This window comes from Rhamphochromis sp. 'chilingali', assembly GCF_963969265.1.
Source record: "Rhamphochromis sp. 'chilingali' genome assembly, chromosome: 19".
NCBI lineage: Eukaryota > Metazoa > Chordata > Actinopteri > Cichliformes > Cichlidae > Rhamphochromis > Rhamphochromis sp. 'chilingali'.
Genome location: NC_137946.1, coordinates 3,574,791 through 3,596,720, shown reverse-complemented (window position 1 = coordinate 3,596,720; position 21,930 = coordinate 3,574,791). Strand labels below are relative to the sequence as shown.

At 40.8% G+C, this 21,930-nt stretch overlaps 3 protein-coding genes across 4 annotated transcripts in view; 1 reads left to right on the top strand and 2 right to left on the bottom strand.

Annotated features, from left to right (window-relative positions):
* The first annotated feature begins 39 nt into the window (after positions 1 to 39).
* On the top strand, positions 40 to 5,134 carry LOC308386608 (interferon regulatory factor 2-binding protein 1-like). Its single transcript, XM_080866264.1, has 2 exons — positions 40 to 3,193; positions 4,234 to 5,134. Exon 1 carries the CDS (start codon positions 1,384 to 1,386, stop codon positions 3,166 to 3,168), a length of 1,785 nt encoding a protein of 594 aa, XP_080722390.1. The 5' UTR covers positions 40 to 1,383; the 3' UTR covers positions 3,169 to 3,193; positions 4,234 to 5,134.
* A 683-nt stretch (positions 5,135 to 5,817) lies between these two features.
* On the bottom strand, positions 5,818 to 17,037 carry micu2 (mitochondrial calcium uptake 2). The gene is made up of 12 exons (XM_080866145.1): positions 16,786 to 17,037; positions 16,275 to 16,404; positions 15,666 to 15,697; positions 15,512 to 15,587; positions 14,649 to 14,696; positions 14,432 to 14,514; positions 13,615 to 13,668; positions 13,053 to 13,150; positions 9,079 to 9,250; positions 8,886 to 8,994; positions 8,644 to 8,801; positions 5,818 to 7,130 (listed from the first exon to the last, which is right to left on the bottom strand). Exons 1-12 carry the CDS (start codon positions 16,981 to 16,983, stop codon positions 7,029 to 7,031), a joined length of 1,260 nt encoding a protein of 419 aa, XP_080722271.1. The 5' UTR covers positions 16,984 to 17,037; the 3' UTR covers positions 5,818 to 7,028.
* Positions 17,038 to 19,036: 1,999 nt separating this feature from the next.
* Positions 19,037 to 21,930, bottom strand: part of sptbn4a (spectrin, beta, non-erythrocytic 4a) — a 31,970-nt gene continuing 29,076 nt past the window's right edge. For both annotated transcript variants that reach the window (XM_080867802.1, XM_080867803.1), the window contains one exon: positions 19,037 to 21,661. In XM_080867802.1, the coding sequence (XP_080723928.1) occupies positions 21,362 to 21,661 (300 nt within the window). In that variant the 3' untranslated portion in view covers positions 19,037 to 21,361. The remainder of the gene's footprint in view (positions 21,662 to 21,930) is intronic.

Below are 21,930 nucleotides of genomic sequence, written 5' to 3'. Positions count from 1 at the left end.
TGATATTGGGAAGGAAGAAATCCCTTTTAACAGGAAGAAACACCTGGCAGGAAGAGATCTGCTTCAGCTGGCTGGGGATTGTAGGGAGGGGATAGTTGTCATAACATCAAATATACAAGCACTTGTATAAAATGAAGAGATATGGGTATAAATTGGATTAATCCTGTTCTGTGTGTGTGGACCTGACCCAAGTGGATGATTAAAGAGTCTGATAGCGGTGGGAAGGAATGACTTCCTGTAATGTTCCCTCAGACAGCTAGGTTGAAGGAACCTAGTGCATCTTTCTTACTGCCTGTCCTAACTGCCCTGCAGGTGGGCAAAGTTGCTACTCAGAGCTGTGTACCTGAGACCATATGAATATCCACTCTCACTGACAACAGAAAAAACAATCAGCTTTCAGCTCACAAGGATTATTTACTGACATAATTTTTGAACTTTGAGCATAGATAATATGAACATTAATTAACTTTTTATACATCTCAAGAAATAGGTATAGAAAAATATACCCTGCGATTTGTTCAATGCAAACCTATTTCTATTGTCCTTATAAGATTATTCTCCAGAGTTATTCTTCTATTAAAAAAAAAATATATATATATATGTTGTAGAAGAATCAGTTTCCCTGTTACCACTGTGAGAGAGACGAATCTTAATGCAAAGTACATCGTTCCCACTGGAGATTTTCACTATGTGACCTCTCATCATCCCAGTGAAGCTGAGTTTGAAACTGTCACGTCTGTGCAGGAAGTGGAGTATATATATATAATATTTCTCATATGTCTCCAGCATTACAGCACCAAGACTGCCTGTCCTCTGTTAATCAAAGTAACCGCAACACAAGCCGTGTTTTCTGTCTCCCATCCCAAAACAAACCAGCTCCAGTTAAACTGAGGTTTCACAGAAAAACGCGTCCGACTAGCGTCAGTATCTCCGCTACTTATGTATCTTGTCGCCAGTAAAGTAGTCCCTCTGAATTTTTCCCTTTACTAATTGTTTACAACTGTTCCGTTTCTATGTGGTCTGATTACTTTGTTGCTCAAAAGAAATTTAATATTAAAAATCTAGAAAAAAAGAAACAATGGCTTTAAAGAGAAACTACGTCTCCCATAGTGCTCTGAGCCCTGGCCGCGTAGGTGTTTCCGGTGTCTTATAACATTTTACTTCCTTCCACACAGGCTGACACGAACAAACGAGAAAGAAGACGTCGTTAAGTTTTGAATGTTACCGCCAGTAGTCGGATTTTGAACTTAGTTTTTTGTTATTTTCTGTTGTAAAATCCGCAGTATGTGGCGAATGGTGTCGGAGGACTGAAGAATCGCTGCAAAACGTAGTCCGTAACGTGTAGGCCTCCGAAGAAAGTTTGGTCGAGGGCCTGTAAACAACATGTCCTCCGCCTCGCAGTCTTCCTCGAGACGGCAATGGTGCTACCTCTGCGACCTGCCCAAGATGCCTTGGGCTATGCTGTGGGAGTTCAGCGAAGCTGTATGCCGGGGTTGTGTCAACTACGACGGCGCAGACCGGATAGAACTCCTCATTGAAACTGCCAGGCAGCTGAAGAGCACTCACGGAGTTTTAGACGGCAGGTCCCCTGGTCCACAGCAGGGCAAACCCAGCTCTGCTGGGCCCCTTGAAGCGGGGCGGCATCACGGAGAGCGTGTAGACCGGGGGAGGGGTGAGTATGGGGCTTCTTCTCGCCTCCCCAATGGTCTGCATAGAGCTGAAGATGTAGCTTTGTCAGAGGGCAGCCGACAGAGCCCGAACACTCGTCGGGCTATGCCTGGGGTAGTTTCTAGTCTTCATAACACCATACCCCATGCCTTGATAGCTCAGGGGCTAGTAGCAACAGCTTCTCATGGGATTTTAACCCCATTAACAAGCACGAGAGCTGGGGCCGCTCCTATTGCCGTCTCAGCTGGCCCCATAATAAGCGACAGTGGCAGAAGACAGGCTGTGTCCCTGGGTATGGGACCTAGCACTTCTACTCTAGTGGGCATAGATCCGGCAGTGTGGAGGAACAGTGAAGTAATGGCTGAACTGAATGAGGTGGCTCGTAGTAGAGTGGAAGGCTGGCCTAACCGTCCCAAAGCAGTTCGGGATGTGCTGGTAGCTCTCAGCAGCTGTGTCCCCTTCAATGTGCGCTTCAGGAAAGACCATAATCTGATGGGGCGTGTTCTGGCCTTTGATGCTAGCGCTACTCCAGAGTTTGAGCTGAGGGTGTTCGCGGAGTATCCCTCTGGCTCTGGAATGATCTACTCAGGAGTTCCAGATCTGGTCAGGCAGATGTTCCGTGACTCCGCCAAAGATGCTGGTAAGGCAGTAAACTCTGGGCTGCGCTACGTGGAATATGAGAAACGGCAAGGCACCGGAGACTGGCGTGGGCTGTCTGAGCTGTTGAATGATGGTGTGCGTATGTTTAAAGAGCCTCCAATCCCAGAGGTTCTGCCACAGCCAGACCCAGTGCTGTCTTTGGCAGCTCCTGGACGCCCCGGACCAGCCAAGGGCACCACCAGGCGCCGAAAGGCTTCTCCAGGCTCTGAGAACGGAGAGAGTGAGGGAAGGGCCGAACACCCTGTGAGGGAGCCCTGGCCCCGGGGCACGTACTCAGGCATGGAACCTCTTCCTGGCATGGCTGTACCTCAAGAGGGCCCACCTCGTCTACACAACCAGCCTTCACCCATCTCAGCACTTATGGGAGTGGCAGATGGCCTGAGTTCCAGTCACATGGCCAGAGAGAGCCCCAGTATGTCCACAGCCCACTCCTCCTCAGCTGGGCGCCCCAGCAGCAGCAGCCCCTCGACTCCCTCCACCTCAGTCTCTCAGGCAGCTGTAGGGCAGGGTCTGAGCACTGGAGGACAAAGTAACAACACAAACACTGGGGAGTCTACAAGTAGCACCCCAGGCACCCTGCTTTGCTGCACCCTCTGCAGAGAGCGCCTGGAGGACACTCACTTTGTCCAGTGTCCCTCAGTCCCGCACCACAAGTTCTGCTTCCCCTGCACCCGAGGGTTCATCCGCAGCCAAGGTCAAGGAGGAGAGGTTTACTGCCCCAGCGGAGAACGCTGCCCCCTGGCCGGATCCACTGTGCCTTGGGCCTTCATGCAGGGTGAGATCTCAACCATCCTAGCTGGAGAAGGAGATGTGACAGTAAAGAAGGAGAACGACCCTTGACCCTCCATCCTTTTGGCAGTGAATGGTGAGAAAAACCTGAGAGGAGCAGGCCTCTTTGTTTTATAGCAGAACTTTATCAGCGAGTGTTAAAGCAACTATCAAAAGCAGTTAAAAATAAATAAAAATGGCAGACAAGTGCAGGCATATGGTTTCACATGTGCTTTTATTAAATAGGGTAACTGCAGCCCAAATTGTTTAACAAATGTTATATATAAACATTTGTTAAACAACTTGTGTGTTAATATTTCTTCAACACTATTCTAGAAATTAGAATATCTTTGGTGGTAGATGTCAGACAAGGTTTTTGTTTTGTTTTTTTGACCAATTTGGGGAAAAAAAATAATTTGTAGGTGCTAGCTTTGCCCAGCCAATTTCTCTGATGATTTCAGTGACACTGTTGAGTTACTTTCAACTCTTCCTTGTCACGAGGGGTCACTACGCCACATGCAACCCGAAAATGTATTAGTCTCTGGCTGGAATTGAACTAAGCAAATGTGTAAACTGCTACACTAGTGATTTCAGTGTTAGAAATGGATGAAATCTCCTTATGACGACTTGATAGTTTTGCTGAAGTTGTGGCACACTCCCATCATCAGGTCTGAGGTGCTCATATGACTTGGCCAGAGCTCAGACAGAATCAAAAGTGATGGAATAATACATGACTAAAACTTTTGACTTCTGATAAGTTGTCTTTAGATGTTAGAAGGCACCAGATTTCAGTGTTAGTGTATGTTAGGCATTAGACAACCTGATGTCTCATTGGAGATTTCATGTAATCTCATGATGCTGTGAGCAGGGCTCTGTGGGGGCACACCATCTGTGGCACAACTTTGTTTCTTAAAAATTCATCTACATGAGCCTTGTAATGTTTTTAGCCTCTTTGTTCTCTTTTAGAATGATATCAGATATCTTCTTGATGTTACTGTGTGAGGAGAATATTTTTGAATGTGGAGTTACCTGTATGTATTAGATGCATCTCAATATCAGGTCTGAGCTGTGGGACAAAGAATCCCTGTGTCACTCTGCTGTTTGATATTCTTACATGGCTTTCTTCTTTTTCCACAGTGGATTAAAACACAGTGAAAGCACTTACCTATAATCTCAAGCAGAGGTCCACTTTGGCTGTAGTTCATCATGTGTGCCTCCAAGAGCCAAATAACTCTGAAGCCCAGGAGGACCACTACACAAAGACCGGTAACTCGAGACAAGACTCACTCACGAGAGGAGGGAAACGTCTGAGCATCGGGGCTGCATCGTGATCGAATCAAGTCTCGACCCAATCTCTCTCCATCCTTTTAAAAAAACAAAAAAACCCCCCCAAAAAAATCTATTTATTTTTTTTTCCTAGTGTGGTAGAGGCCTCATTTCAAAAAGCCCAGGATTAAAAGCACACACTCCCCCCCCCCCCCCCCCCCCAACAATGACAATCTGATCTTTTTTTTGTTGTTGGTTTTTGCATCCTGTCTGACACAGATGCAGGATACTTTTTACATGGTTTGACAGAATGATGCAATTCTTTAAAAACGAATGTTCAAAAAATGTTAAAACCATTGGGTCCTTAAAGCCAAGGGGAGAAAAATGTAAACCTTACAATACGTCACTTGTTATTCTCTTTATATTGTGTGTCAAAAATGTGAATTTTCTTTCAATATGGCTATGTAATTTCTATTTTTGATACAATACAAATTTCTATGTATTTGTTTATAGTGATGAGAAGACCAAAGATGGCTTCATGCTCAATGTAATTTTATTGTATTGTAGCTGTGTATGCTGTATTCACTGATAACCCTGGCATCAGTCACTAATTAGTTCTTCTATCATGCAAGTAAGCTTGTTTTGTCTATTTACTTTTTAAATTCTATGTATGGTAAAATTATTAGCATCACAATCTTCAATGGTTAACCCACATACTCATGTGATCTTAACAGGTCAATTCTACAATAAATGACAATGTAGTTAAAACTTAGTCACTTTGCCGCTTTTCTACTAATGACCGTTGGAAGCCTCAGTTGTGCATTTATATAAAACTTTATTAGATAAATATTTTTGACAGGAAAAATAGGGAAATCCCACACCAGCTCACTGGCATGATTAGAATCTTTTCCACAAACCACTATTAGCAGGGTTGTAAACAAACTGAACAATGTGTATTTACATGCACTTAGGTGACCTGGCTGCAGTAGTATGAACAGCCTGAGGGGTGTACTACGAATGAAATTCAACACGTCCAGGCTTTTGGGTACCACAATGGTGGTATTATCTGTTGGGCTGTGCTTTCTGCTTCAGGGTCTGTGGGCACACACATAGAAAAGGGGGTGTTTTATGTACCATGTGATTGTTCTTCCCCACAAAATGATCGCTGAGTGACAGAGACATTATCAGCTAATACTACAGTGGTTGTTTAAAATCTATAAAGAATATAAAAACTAAAACAAAGTAGTGAATTGTATGTGTATATATATATGTGTATATATATATATATATGTATGTGTATATATATATGTGTATATATATATATATATATATATATATATGTATATATATATATGTATATGTATATATATATATATGTATATATATATATATGTATATATATATATATGTATATATATATATATATACACACATATATACACACACACAAACAAAACATGTTTTCTGAATCTCCAAATTAATACATGCGCATTCCCATGACAATGGAATGCATAGTTTATGCTTCATTGAGTGGTTTTAGTTAGGTACAACAAATCAAATCAAATCACTTTTATTGTCACATCACATGTGCAGGCACACTGGCACAGCACATGCGAGTGAAATTCTTGTGTGCGAGCCCCACAAGCAACAGAGATGTGCAAACACAACAACACAAACGAGCAAAATACAATTTGCGTATATAAAACATTTTCCAGCAGACGTTCTATATTGTGCTTAATAATACATAGTGTAATATTGGCTTCCAACCCATTTCATATGGAAACTCCAAACATAACACCTTGCTGATTTAGCCAGGTAAAAAAGCCATTTATGTGACACAAAACGGAGTTTCAACATAGCTAAACCATTAACTTCACAGTACACCCCGCTGGTTACTCCAGAATTTAAGTAAATAGCAGCTGCTCTGTTACTGTTGAAAGTGGGAGGCCCGACATTCATTTCGAGATGTGCGCACTCAGCTGTAAAATGCTTTGGTGAGTCACCGGTAAACAACAGCATGAGCAGTCACAACAAATAGTTGCTGCTATTTAGCATGTTGAGAATGTGACATTAGACAGATTACACATGTCTGTCATCTTGGAAGTGATTTATGCCAGACTGCTGTTTACCCACTATTTACTCACATGACTGATCTCTGGTAACCACATTAATGCTCAGGAGTAAAAAAAGAAGTACATGTAAAAACCAAGCCAGCTTCTTGGCACTGGTAAAAATTTGCATTTGTGTCCATGAGAATAAATCACTGACTAGTGTGCACAGAAAATGAGAAATGTGTGTATTCATGGCAGGATCCTCTAATCTGTTACACTGTTCAGTGCAACCAGGATTCTCACTTTCATGAATAAGTCACTTTTACAGGAAATGTTGACTGCAGTCCTGCTCCTTAAGTGCATGTGAATGTTTAATAGTGATCAGCCATACAGGATAAAATGCTTGACCAAACAATTATATGTAATATTGTAAACACCACAAGCAAACCCAAAGAGCTTTAACTAATATCAAACCAAAATGTGTTTAGCTGTAAACATACTTTTACAAAGACAGTGGTATAAACCTATATTCATTTACATGCAGTTATTCATTTCATTCATACAACTGAAGAAAAGACAGAAGTGGTGAGCATGATCACGGTGCATATCAGTGCTTCAGATGGGACACCCGCCGTCTACCAGGGCCTCCTGGGCTGCCTTCAGGGTCTCCCGCTTCACACACTTCCAGTAGCCAGAGATGCCATTTTGAGGCTGCACCTGAGGGCAAGACACTGTGCATCACACCAACGGTTCTGGGAGATGAGCATTAGCATGCAGCCTAGGAGTGATATGTAAAATATCTATTGCTAATAAACAATTTGTATTTTTGCCATGATTAAAGTCAAATGATGGCAGTTGTTTCTACAGTACATGTAATCCCAGGGACACCAATTAGGATGTAAATATATGACATGTTGAGCAGTGTGCCCACTACTTTAACTCGCTTTGGTTAGCTAATTAAGGGGTGGATGTAGCTCAGGAGATAGAGCAGGTCCTCTACTGATCGGGAGGTTGGAGGTTCGATCCCTGGCTCCCCCAGTCTGTGTGCCGAATATCCTTGGGCATCCATCGGTGTGTGAATGATAGTTAGTAAGCACTTAAAAGCATAGAAGACAGTGCTTGTGTAAATGTGACATGTTGTATAGAGTGCAATAAGAATCAGTTTATGTAAGGAAAATAAATACAACTCTTAGTTAAATGAGACACACTCATGTCTGCTAAAAATAAAAGTTGACCTAGGCTGGCCAGAAGAGCTGGAATGCTCCACCGTCTCCTCGGCTGTCTGTACAACAGTGAAGCCAGAATATTTTGAAAGCAGATCCTGCAGTTAATCGACTTAAGCACCATTTCACACGATGCTTTATTCAGTAGAATTATGGCCGGCTCAATAAAAGTAAAAAAAATGATTAATGATGATCCTTAAAACAGCAATAGAAAATGAAGCTTACTAACTGAATTTTACAGAAGCCTGAACGGAATTAGATCAGTAACATAGCTCATCATCTGGATTCAGAAAGCTTGTAAATCTACGTTTTTCATGCGAGGCAGCAACTGGACGAGAATCAGATTTTCTTACAGCAGCGCGACGTTCAGAGTTCGACAGTGGAGTTAACAGACTGCTGCTGAAAATTCAAAACATTTTAGCAGGTTATGCTTCTAATGAACATTTGCAGATGTATGCCACTATTGTTTTAGTTGATCGTTTCCAGGAATGGTCGGATGATTTGTCGCTATAAATTCTGGGACGGCAAGTAAGCACTGAAGCGCCTTGGTTAGTATTCAGAGAATTCAAACACTTCTTCTTATGGCTGCACAGATACGTCAGCGTCACTTCACTCCTTAAACAAAATGAACAACTGGAACAGACCCTGAGATGGATGGACCTTGGCAACCAAAAGCTAACAGTCCAGTCTAATATGTTCATGTGCCCTTTTTAAATAAACTTGTGTAAGTAAGTAGTTCTTAGTGATAGACAATGTTGCACATGGATGACATGAGTTAACGATGTGCCTTAGTGTTTGTGTACTTCAGTGTGATCTACACTACAGTTAGAGGAGCACTGACGATCTTTGATAAGTGTCTTATATCTGTACCCACACATCAGGCTTTTACAGTTTTATATTTAACACATGGAGGTGAGAGAGGCATTCACTTCACTTAAACATGGTGACAAAGTAGAAAAGTCAGTGTTTTATGGACACAAAACAGTCTAAGAAGATGGGGAGAGTACCTTTAGACCCCGCAGTACTCGGTCATTCATCACACCAATGAACTCCTTGTGGCTCAGGCAGTTGTCTCCATCTACGTCGAAAAGCTTAAACACTGTGTCCAGCACGTTCTCGGAGAGTTCGTGGCCTGTGGCAATCGTCACAGCTCGCTTGAACTGGGCTGTAGGGAGAAGAAAAAAAAAAATCTATGTCTGGAAGATTGGAAGAAAACTACAGACTGATCTAACCGACAGAGAAACCGTACCCATGCCCACAGGACGGTTGGCTTCTGTGACCATTTTCATTGAGAAGGCAAAATCTTCCAGGTTGTTGGTGAACAGGCAGAAGGCTTTGAACTCATCGAATGCGATACTCTACAAAAGAAAACATGACAGCTGACTTTCAGGCCACAACAAATCCTATTCTGACGGCACCGAGTGGAGGAAGCGTGCTTGTACCTGACCCGCAGGTATCTTCTTCCTCATGTTTTCCCAGTAGACTTCATTGTCTTCTTCGTTGGTGTAGTGTAGCAGCCATTCTGCAAAGTCTTCCCTCCGCATGGTGTCCATACCTTTGGAAAACTGCAGAAACTCCATCTCCTGGACTTCAGCCTGTAGGTCCTCCATGAACCTGAACAACAAAGACTAATTACAAAGAAGGCTGACCCACCAGTGTTCTCCTGCTGAGGTTTGCCAGCGACACAGGTGAAGACCACACAGTGAAGTCCAACATTTTTATATTCAAATGAAAGGAAAAAAGAAAAGAAAAAGAAAACAACTATATAAAAAGGTGAAATTCCACAAAAAGTAACAGTGGAGTGATAAAGTAAAGACAAATTCAGCACAGTGAGGTCTTCTGGTATCCTCAGCCTCAAGTACAGCTACATAAAGTTAGGTAATCATAATTGCTACATCCTTATTCCATTAGGGATTGGCTGGCCTGTCACAGCACCTTTCTAGTTATGGACCACTCAAAGCACAGACTACAGTGGAGTCACAGTGGACCGGTCAAGTAAAGAGAAACTGAAAAGGTCAACAGGGAAAACCCCACAAAATACACAGATTTATATCAGAACATCAGTGGCTTAGTAGCACATCTGGCTCATAATTAATCAAAATTCACAGGTGATTGTAATGTGTGAAGTATAGATTCTTTTGGTCATTTGGTTGGCTGTATTTCACAACCATATAAAAGTATCTGAGTTAGTCAGAAGTAACATGACAACATGCCAGAAAGGTCCAGACAGACTTGGTACCGGGCCGTGAGACTTGAGGCTCAGGCGTGAAATTTATGGTTTTCAGTGTTTTTTATCGTTAACTCTGTTTCCCTGGGTCTTTTCCCGTGTTGGAGCTGTGTGTCTTATTTTGAAAGAAATATTTACGCGTCACCATAGCGACCAGAGAGCATTAAGGGGCAGAGATGAGGATGTTACTCTCGATGTTATTGGCACATTTCAGGAGGACGCTGCTCATGAAGTTACACAATTACACAGTGAATTCACGTTTATTATTATATTTACAAAATACCACAGTTTTTGTCTCAGTCATATTATTTTATTTTGTTGTATTTATCCGTGACACCTTAAAGGCCGGTCCGTGAAAATATTGTCTGACATTAAACCGGTTTGTGGTGCAAAAAAGGTTGGGGACCGCTGGTTTAGACAACTCAAAATGTGATGTCCACATATGTGGACACCAGGTCCTAGGAGGTTAACACATAAGATTTATCACCATGAAGAATCTTAATAAGTGGAAGAAGATGGGTAGCTGGATAAGGAATCTTCTGTTAACCACTGAATATTGTTCAGAAGTTAGAATTTGGTCAGTTTAAGTAAGGCAAGGCAAGGCAAGTTTATTTGTATAGCACAATTCAACAACAAGGTGATTCAAAGTGCTTTACAGAGACATTAGAAACAAGAACAAATAAAAAGCATGATTTAAAATTGAATAAAACAAGCAAATAAACTAACTAACTAATTAACAAACAAACAAACAAACAAACAAACAAACAAACAACAGTATATAAAATCAAAACAGATAAAATCAGAACAGTAGATAAAATCAGTAGTTAAATGTAAGTTTTGAAATTTAAGCTTAAAGTGTGGATTTGGTGCTTTATTCAAATGCAGCTGAGAACAGGTGAGTCTTCAACCTGGATTTAAATAAACTGAGTGTTTCAGCTGATCTGAGGCTTTCTGGGAGTTTGTTCCAGATATAAGGAGCATAAAAGCTGAATGCAGCTTCTCCATGTCTGGTTCTGACTCTGGGAACTGATAAAAGACCGGATCCAGATGACCTGAGGGATCTGGATGGTTCATACTGGGTCAGGAGGTCATTGATGTATTTTGGTCCTAAACCATTCAGAGCTTTATAGACCAGCATCAGAACTTTAAAGTCTATCCTCTGACGGACAGGCAGCCAGTGTAAGGACCTCAGAGCTGGACTGATGTGGTCCACTTTTTTGGTCTTAGTGAGGACTCGAGCAGCAGAGTTCTGAATGAGCTGTAGTTGTCTGACTGATTTTTTAGGTAGACCTGTAAAGATGCTGTTACAGTAATCAAGCCTACTAAAGATGAATGCATGGACTAGTTTTTCCAGGTCCTGTTGAGACATCAGATCTTTTATCCTTGATATATTCTTGAGGTGATAGTAAGCTGACTTTGTTATTGTCTTAATGTGTTTTTCTAAGTTTAGGTCTGCATCCATCACTACACCCAAATTTCTCGCCTGGTTTGTGGTTTTTAGATGTATAGATTGAAGTTCTCTGGTGACCTGTAATCGTTTTTCTTTGGCGCCAAAGACTATTACCTCAGTTTTGTTTTTGTTTAGCTGGAGAAAATTGTGGCACAACCAGTCATTGATTTCCTCAATGCATTTACCAAGAGCCTGTACAGGGCCTCGGTCTCCTGGTGACATTGTGATATATATTTGTGTGTCATCTGCATAGCTGTGATAGTTTATTTTGTTGTTGTTTATAATCTGTGCCAGTGGGAGCATGTAGATGTTAAACAGAAGGGGTCCCAAGATGGAACCTTGGGGAACTCCACATGTGATACTTGTCTGCTCAGATGTGAAGTTACCTATTGATACAAAGTATTTCCTGTTTTCTACGTATGTCTTGAACCAGTTTAGTACAGTTCCTGAAAGACCTGTCCAGTTCTCCAGTCGTTTGAGTAATATGTTGTGGTCAACTGTATCAAATGCTGCACTGAGATCCAGTAAAACTAGGACTGACATTTTTCCACTGTCTGTATTCAGACATATGTCATTAAACACTTTGGTCAGAGCGGTTTCAGTGCTGTGGTTCTGTCTAAAACCTGACTGGAAGGCATCGTAGCAATTATTCTGTTTTAAGAAGTAACTGAGCTGTTGAGAAACTGCTTTTTCAATGATCTTACTTAAAAACGGGAGATTTGAGATCGGCCTGTAGTTGTTCATTTGTGTCTTGTCAAGATTGTCCTTTTTCAGTATAGGTTTGATTACAGCAGTTTTTAGTGATTCTGGAAACACACCTGATAATAAAGAAAAGTTGACGATCTGTAACAGGTCTGACTCTAAAGTCTTTGAGACCTTTTTGAAAAAACTTGTTGGCAGGACATCTAAACAGCAGGAGGAGTTCAGTTGACCTAAGATGTCCTCCAGGTCTTTGCTGTTAATAGGTTGAAACTGTTTCATGGTGTTTAAACAGTTTTTTGGTGGACACAGTACATATCCTGGATCTGCTGTTGATGTACCAATTGCTTGTCTAATTTTTTGGATTTTTTCAGTGAAGAATTTGGCAAAGTCATTGCAGGCCATGGTCGAATGAAGTTCAGCTGCCACTGACACAGGAGGGTTTGTTAGCCTGTCAACTGTAGAAAATAAGACCCGAGCATTATGTAGTATGCATTAGAGTTGTACTATGAAAATGACAAATATGATCTTGACCCCAGTTTGAATGAAGACCCATGAGGTAATCACTGTTAGCACGTGTCACTAAAATCTGATCAAAAGCTATCGGAGAAGCAAAAATTCTTATGAACTGCGAATAGATGGAAAGATGACGACTATCTCGCTATGGTATGAGCTCAACACTCCTTTGGCTGGATGAGTTAAATTGGGCAGAAAGAATGTGTGCTCCTGAAACACGTGGAGAACTTAAGTTTCTTTCTCTCTCCTTTTTTTTTAAGAAAGCAGTTCAAGCCTAATATGAGCTTTACTGTTCTTTTCCTTGCCTTTGCCTAACGACATGTTCAAACAGTATTTCTACATGCAAAGGATTTAGGGAACGTCTACATTCCTTACAGGTGAGATTCAAATATTGACAATGTCTGAGATTTCAAAAAGACAGAAATGTTACATTGTAAAATTTGTATACAGAGCTGCTACTTATGAAAAAGAAAATGTCATGTGCTCTGTAGTACATGACTGTGATTATTAGGGGGTATCCCTACCGGCAGAAGTCCTTATACTGCAACTTGTTGTCCCCTTTCCTTCCAAAGAAGTAGGCCTGTAGTGTTGTGTTCACACCTTCTCCTTCTTCTGTGGTTTTCTGGGTAACATGCAGACAGTGTTCAACAACATCATGTGTGTTAACATTCAAAGTGAAGTGGCAGAAATGACACCATAATACTGATGAAAACCCCCAAAACAAAACATGCTAATGTTTGAGGTAGAACTAGAGTAATATACAAAGTGTGTCAAGAAGAGTCATCTGATTTCATAGTGTTTTGGTGAGAATGGAAGCACATACTGTTGGAAAGACAGGATTTGTGAGTATCACATAGCTGTACACATTTGACGTGTTTGAATATTGAATGGACATATGCCGTGCATCCAGAGGGAAACACATTGAGCACTTGTGAAAATTATAAGTTTTGCATGTAAAAGTGTAAAATCAACCATGTATTTTAAAATTTTCTGCAAACTTTTGAAAACAGATGATTCTTTCTGGTCCTCCGCCAGTGTTATCAGCCTGTATGTTTTCAACTAGCCCATCAACCAATGAACACTCACCTCTGTAGTATCTATCGGGGCTCGCAGTTTAGTTTTTCCCATGATTTTCTTGAGCTTCAGCAACAAAAAGAAGAAATAAATTAAATTTAAGTTAACCAGTTAATCAAAATAACTAGTTGTACTGAAAATGTTTGGCTGTCCAAGTGTGAGCAACATCCTACATTATCAAACAGACAATACAAAAAACAAACAAATAAAAAACAGCATGTTTGAAAAGGGGTTTCTCTTTACAACAGTCACAAGACAAGTCCAAACAAATATAAAGCTGTGGTACAGTTCACTTATCAAGTTAGAGATGTGGCTTTCATGTAATCACATGATAGAAACCAGAGCAGATGAGAATCCATGCACTTCTACTTTTCACTAAATGCCTTTGGCTTGTTCACCAAGTCATAACATGAAACTATAACAAGGTGAAGGACGTGCCAACATGCAGTCTAAAACAAAAGCCCATCGTTCTAAGCCTGAGTGCTACACAAATCTTCTCTGTCTGGTTGAAAAGTCAAAAAAAAAAAAGTCAGGTGACTTTAAATAAATCCACTAAACTCAAGCAGCGACAGATAAAACACAAGACTTGAGCAGCTACAGCTCTCCCTCACCTTCACGTGGTGCCTTGGTTCATACTTACAACTGCAGGAGTTGTAGCACATGAGGAAGCGTTAAAAGTGGCGACAGTTTGAAATTAAGTGCACACAGATATTTAGAACAAATATTCCTGTATAATAAGTCCGCCCATGAATTTACTGCTTCATTATGATCTGTTATAATCTACTTCTGCTTTTATTGTCAACACATCCTAACACATCACAGCTCTTACTTTCAAAAACTCCTTTTTGTCCACATGCTCGTTGCCATCAATGTCGAGCATTTTGAAGGCTATATCAAATCCAGTGCGCGGCTCTGCAATAACAATGTAGGGCAGTTATGTAGTTATGTCATGTAGACAAAGAGTATCAGAAATAAACAGTCCAGAATGGAGTGAACCAGTCAGCACAATATCTCCTGCAGGAGCTTGGACTATTGGAGAGACTTACTGGTCAGGATGGACAGCAGGAACAGATACTCTGTGTAGGATATCAAACCTGTGAGAGATAAAATACACTGTGCTGCATTTCAGATAACAAACAGGGGGACACACTGACAAAGAGGATTATCATTAAACATGAAAAGGTGGATTGTTGATGGTCTGCTGACAGGTTAAAGCGGACCTCTCATTTTCTTTATATTTTGCAAGGAAAATGGGAAATAGGCCATTTACTGAAACGTGCAAACATGCAAGCAAATGCAGAACATAAGATGAAACCAGAGTTTGTAGACATTGTAACCTTAATGCCCGGGATTACTTCTGATTGGATCTCATCTCTCCAGAACATTTACATCTCGTTTTTAATCATAGACAACACATTTTATCACTGTGCATTCATTTTTATCTAGTTATCGTCCTGTTGTCATCAGGAAAAACAGTCAGTGAAATGAACACCACGGCTGACATGCAGCCCCAAAACGTGACAAATCCTCCAAAACGCCTGAGGTTTTTAATAGATGCATCAATTTTGAAATCCTACGCCTTGTTCTTGAGTTATTGCATTCACACACTCATGACAATGCCCCATCACTCTTTTACAGCTGAGGGTAAAAACGTTTCTCTAAAAATTATCAGCTACGAGCCCTGGACTGAAAATGACTGACAAAAGCAGCCAATGTCCAAAGAAAACCTTTTGAAAGACTTCTGAAAAACCTGGAGAACTACTGCTCAACAACACCTTTAAAAAATGATAAAAGGAGCTGGTGATCATTCTGGTGTTATAGTGAATAGAGAAATTGGGGGGAGGATTTAAACAGATGATCCACCTGACAATTAAAAGGTATGGCATTGCAGTCCCCTTTGAGAACTTACCTTTGTCTCCCAAGTTTCTGAAGAGATCATTACCAGCACGAGCTTTAGAGGCAGCCACCAGCATACCGTTCACATCCTGCCGGGATAAAACGAACCATTAGCCTAAAGAAAAGTCTGCATGTGCAGGTTACACACTGCTAGGAAGTTAATGTACCTGTTTGGTTAAAATTTTCTTTTGCAGCTTTCCTGCAAAAACCAGAGAAGATGTGTTGATAACAGAACAGCACAAAATTATTCAATAACAGGCACGAGGCAAGCCGCGCACGTGAAGTTGTTCCATGCACACAACAAACTACTCTGTTTTGCTTTGTGGGAACATGGAGGTTCCTCTTCCCAGTCAGAACTGCACTCAGTCTTCTCGTACTGCTGCACGGCCACTGATCTGAAATGTTTGGGAGGTCTGTCTGGGTTTGGATACATACAGATGGTCTAGTCCAGTCTTACTGACACATGAAAGCACTGTACACCATAGGCCACACTCACCCATCCCCACACACACAGCATTTTTTTTATTAGTTAAACACAGTAAACATGAGAAGTTTAAGTTTCACTATATTCGCATTAGAAAGATTCACAAAATAAGGGCACTGTTCTTTGACATACATGACACATAGTGGGGATGAAAAAGTATTTAGCAAAGTTAAATCTACCATTTGACCTGGCAAATTACATCCTATATATATTTAGTTAAGAAAGAACAGGGATGTAGATTATGGAAGGCTTTGAGCTGTTTGACATGTTGTACGCTGTATGAGCTGCTTACGATCAACTTTCTCCAGCATCACAGAGAATAGGAAGTCTCTGGGGGTCATGTAGGGCTCCTCTTCATGGACGACTGAGGCAAACTGGATGAAGCGGATTTTCCTTGCAGACATCTGGGGAGCTGCATCTTCCTGCAACAGCACAAGGAGCACAAACACCAATGTAAGCTACAGAACACATGTTCGACAGCACCTCCCTTTATATGTTTAATGATTAAATGGACAAATGAGTGGTTAGTTAAAAATTAATTTTATTAAATTATATCTAATAAGTCAGACGAACAGATTCACTGTGTATAAGTACAAACAGTTTCAGTGAGCACCGCTAGGGGGCACTAATTGACACTATGAATTTGGACGGTCTTTTTGTAGATATCCAACTAACATTATTGTGTCGCTTGTACTTGTAATTACGAAACATCGTACTTTAAAGGAACACAGACAGGTATATGAGCGGTACTGTTCGTTTGCGGTGAATTTTGACGACAGAAACTTTCTGAAGTGTCTACTTACTTTTTCTTCCTTAGCATAAACGGCGAAGGGCAGAGTCCTGTTGTTTACATGATACCGGTAATAACAGACAACCCCGGTGCCAATTACAGAGGCCACAATGCCGCGACCGACAGTACGGTACTGTGCGAAGGTTTTCAGAGATCGAGGGCTCCTCAAGACACCCCTCAGGAGAGCGGTAACTTTCCCCCAGCTGGCCATTTCCAGGAAGCTAACTCGCTAGCTGGCTAAACTGCGTTCGTCTTAGCAAAGCGAGGCCACGCCCCCTCTCCAGCCGTGATAGGTAAGGACTAGATGACGTGAAGCCGTCAGCGCCGGATTGTAGAGTTCACCTTTTTAGAAGAACACTTTTGAGAAAATATTATATATAATTGTAAAAGACACTTCATCTGGATTGTTTACAGAGCTGTGGCAACACATAGAAAAAGTAGCTTATGCCTAATATTATTTTAAAAAGTCAGATAAACAAGCTTAAAAATCTCGAAATAGCCTTTATTGAGTTTTTAAAATAACATATGCATTTTTATTTCAAAAGTAAACAAAAAATAATCAAACATATAACATGTCTCAGTTTTTGGGGCCTCAGGTCCAACATTCAGATTATATAAACTCTATACTGGCCCATGATTGGCCAAAGCCCTGCTGGTACATCAGATATATATATATATATATATATATATATATATATATATATATATATATATATATATATATATATATATATATATATATATATATATATATGTAGAGAGAGAGATTCCAAGGCCTGAAGGCTGCCTGTCACAGGCTGTATATCACCCAGGTACAGACCGAAGAGGAAGGAGTGGAGCAAAGGTCAAGATCCATTTAATTTAACCACTCCTCATTCCTAGACTATAATGTCACAGAGGGCATGTTCTCTGGTGAAACTAGACTACCTGAAACAGTGTCTGCTGAATCGTTACTGTAGTCTTGTTTTGGTTTAAAATACAATTGCATTGTAATAATATATAAGAGAAAAGATGCATTGTTTTAGTGCAATTTATCAAACAGAGTCAATATGTATCAAGTATCTTAGAACAAGAAGAGGTCCAGGATTTATTTTTGAAAGCAATCATCAAATCTGTGTCAGAATTCCAGAAAAGATTATCGGGAACATATTAATGCGCCGTGAAGAGCTATAAAAAATGTGTTCACACCTACAGAGGGGGAAAAAAGACAATAGCAAAATGAAGGGATGAACAGATTTTATGAGACAAAACCACATTTCATATTTTCACAGATACATACTGGCAGATGTAGCTTTACATTCTTCAAATATACATCGAATTGTGCAGATTTTGTGCCGCACTGTGTACATGGATGTCTTTAGAACAGATCCTGCATCACTGCTGCTCTTTCTCACCGTGCACAGGGCTGCACTTGAGTGCCCCAAAAAATTGCACAAACCTTTATTTTTACTCACATTAATTATTCACATCTGTCCAATTTTTTTGATGCACCGTATGCTGCTTGGATAGGAGAACTTTAGTTGGTTGCTCTAAGAAAAAGCCAAGAATACAGTATACATCTTTTGTTGTTGTTGGTACTCTGGTTACTGTGTGTACAGAAGGAGATGTAAAGCATTTGGATGACTTCTCAGTATGGATACAGTCTGGAGCCCTTCAGCAACGATTCCTTCTTGCAGCAAAGTGTCAGTATGAAGGCTCCTGCAGCTCATTCCCATGAGGAGCGCAGTACACTCAAAGACTAACCCTATGTTTAATGAAGGTTTCGGCCATGTTTACATAATCCATAAATACTTTATTGTATGTTACTGTTATATGCAAATTACAACCACCACATTTGTTACACAACCTTAGAAGGCTTCAGCATGGAGAATATGAAGTTGTTACTGCTGCTGCTACCTTGTGACGATAATGCTCTGGCTTTTCAGCTCAACTCTGAGAAGAAAGACGGTAATAAACCACTCGTTTATCTTGTAGTTGAAATCAGTGTGTGGTGTCAGTGGGTGTGTGCAGGTATGCGTGTGTCCACATCAATTCCACGTCAAGTTTTGCATCAGCAAGTTTGGAGGTTTATTTAATGTCATAGCAGCAAGTTTTAATGTAAGGTAACAAAGACATACACACATGTAAGACCATCAATCAATGAAGGAAACAGATTTTTGCACATTTTTTTTCTCTTCAGTCACGTTTATGCTGCCTATTTAGTTCGTTGACTGCTGTAACATAGTGGAAAATACCCCCCCACCCCCCTCCCCCTATGTGTTTCATAAAAGTAATGGGAAGCAAACATTTCAAATGCACATGGTAAGGCAGGCTAAGTATCTGCCACGAATCAGAACAATCACAGCCACATGAAAATACCAAAGCATCTAATTAGATGACTGAGAATATGTATTGCAACGGCAGACGAGTGTCAGGTCAAACAAAACATTATTCATGATTAAAGGACCAACTGTTTCCCGCTGTTCCAGCAGATTTCATGACATGGCACTTATGTAAAAGCAAACAGTGTGTGACAAATAAAAAACAAAAGAACATTCACATTGTAGCAAAACTTCTCTGTTCGCAATCTTGTAATGTGAAAGTGGACTTTTGGTGTTTTCAGAAAGGAAGACTGTTAAGAAGTCATTTTACACAACTGAAGAAGTGCAATTCGACAGTATGGAAAAACTTTGTGTTGCGAGTCATTCTCACAGCACAAATTTCAGGAGATTCGCAGTTTCTCATTAGCTCCAAAATAAGCACTGTAAAGACTATTTGGACCTATGTGTGGAAAAATAACTCACATATACGACAAACGAGCACTATTTTATAAAACAAAATAATCACTGTGATGACAAAATACTTTTATTCCCTGAGCAGCAGGTAGTGAACTGCCCAGGCTAGTTGATCCTGTTGTGTGTGTAATCCATAAACTGAGCACACCTCCCACAGTAACACTGGCTACTCAATCAGCTAATATTACATGGGGCAACTCTTCAGTCTGATATAATAAATATATGCATATAAAAATACAACAAGCATACCTACAGTACACCTGCTGCTCTTCCCCAGTACAACGTATTTAATACATCTAGATACTGGTGTACTTGTATATACACTGTGATAATTAATAGTGACTCCTAATTTGCATAATTTGTATTTAAATGTAATAAACATTAATATATTTGAGTGATGACTGATTTTATTTGTGGATTAATACAAATGTTTTAATTTTTACCGATTCAGAGTATGGTTTTATTAGAGCACAGGTTTTATTGGTATACATACAAAGATAGGTCTATACACTTCATGACTTACATGTAACTCGTCTTTGACAAATAGATTCCAATTGCTTTGAAGGTCAAACGAAGGACAAAGGGCACAGAGAGGTCTCGTCTCTCACACACCTGCTCAGGTTTTGACATTATGGGGAGGGGGGTACCTGAAATCAGTACATTCTGTGGAAAAGAAATAGCAGTGATACAGTACAAACAGCAGCAGGGCCATTTGGCTTCTTCCTCTCATGCTTACTGCAGAGAGAACACAACTCTGCTTTTTCAAACAACCCTCGGGATTTTGAGAAGTCGTCTATGACAGCAAATACAACCCACCCACCCGCTCACATTAGATTATTGCAATTTCAGTGCTGCCTGATTTATGCCAAGAACACAGAAATAAAGGCAAGTTTAACAGGTGCACTAAGACTATTTCATGCAATGTTCTGATTTTTTGTCATGTACACAAAGGGATCGTCTCAGGCTTAGTGTTACTTTGAGCGTTGCCACTTTGAACATGCCTTGGGGTGATGGATCAGAATTTGAAGGGATGCTCTTCTCTGGACACGGATCGTTACGGATAAATCATAATGAGAATCAGAAGAAGTGAAAAGAAAAGAACTGTGGAAATGACACCAGTGAAGTCAGTTGGTAACACAAGCATTCCGTTATATTAAGATGAGTCAAAGCTAGCCATGTGTCGGGATTAAATGTCACTATGATTAGTATACAGATGTGTCAAGTGTTTAAGGTGCACAACTGCCTGGAGTAAGCTTACGTGGAGGTGACAAAAAAATGAGAGAATTTACAGCTGCTTCTACATTACTTCTTATTTCCTTTCCCCCATTTCTCTCACCGACAAAGAGGAAACATAAAAAAGTATATTGCTTCAAAAACATTTTTTTTTTACTATTGAGAAACATTTCATTCGCCACTTCTCAGGTTTGTCTAGATAGACAGAGCATTACATTATCAGTCAAAGATACATAAACAAAGATGCTGTGAATCCGAGAGATTAAACGATCAACAATAGGAAGTGACAGTGACTAATTCTTGGGACCATTTGTTGGAGTCTGTCTGCCTGTTTGTCCACCCGGCCGGCCTCCTATCTACCAGCAGGTGGCCCACCGCAAGCACTGATGTATTTCCTGGGTGAAGGGGGAGAGGCTGAGAGATTAGTCTGTCACAGTTACAATAGTCAATCAAAGGACCGTGGCCTCGGTGTGTTCCAGCTGTGTGACCGAGGACCTGCAAACCTAACTGCACATGCTCTCCATCCATCCCTGCCTCCTATGCTGTTTGTCAGTGAGTAGCAGTAAAACAAAAAAGGGCTTCTCATTTGCTCTTTCCAGACGTGCTGGAGCCCCCCGCCCCACCCTCCAGCTTGTCAGCAATTTCAGATGTGTCTAACTTCTCAGAGCCGTCGCCTTTCTCTGATCTCTCCTTCTCAGACCTCTCCTCCCCCTCTACAAGCTCGGACCTCTCTGACCTGGCGTCTGCATCTCCCTCCGACTTCTCCTTCCTCTCAGAGCGGTCAGGATCCATAGATGAGGTGCCTGGCTTATCCCACGTGCCCATGGCCTCGTGCTCAGCTATACAGGTGGTGATAGTGGAAGTCCATGCCTTTAGGTCCTCCTACAGAGACCAGGATCAGACAGAGAGCTTATATAAGGAGTCTGCTCATCATATAATGCTTTTTTCTCTTTGCATTTGATTCATTGTGTGGTTTGGGATTTACACATCGCATTGTTACGCATCCAAATCTGAGCCTGCAGCAGATATATGCAAACCATCCAGCTGAAACGCTACATTTTCTTTATTTGAATAAAGTGTCTTCAGGTGGGAAACAATGTAATCAAATTTGCCTTTGACTGAAGGTTGCACCTCTTCTTATTACATCAGTG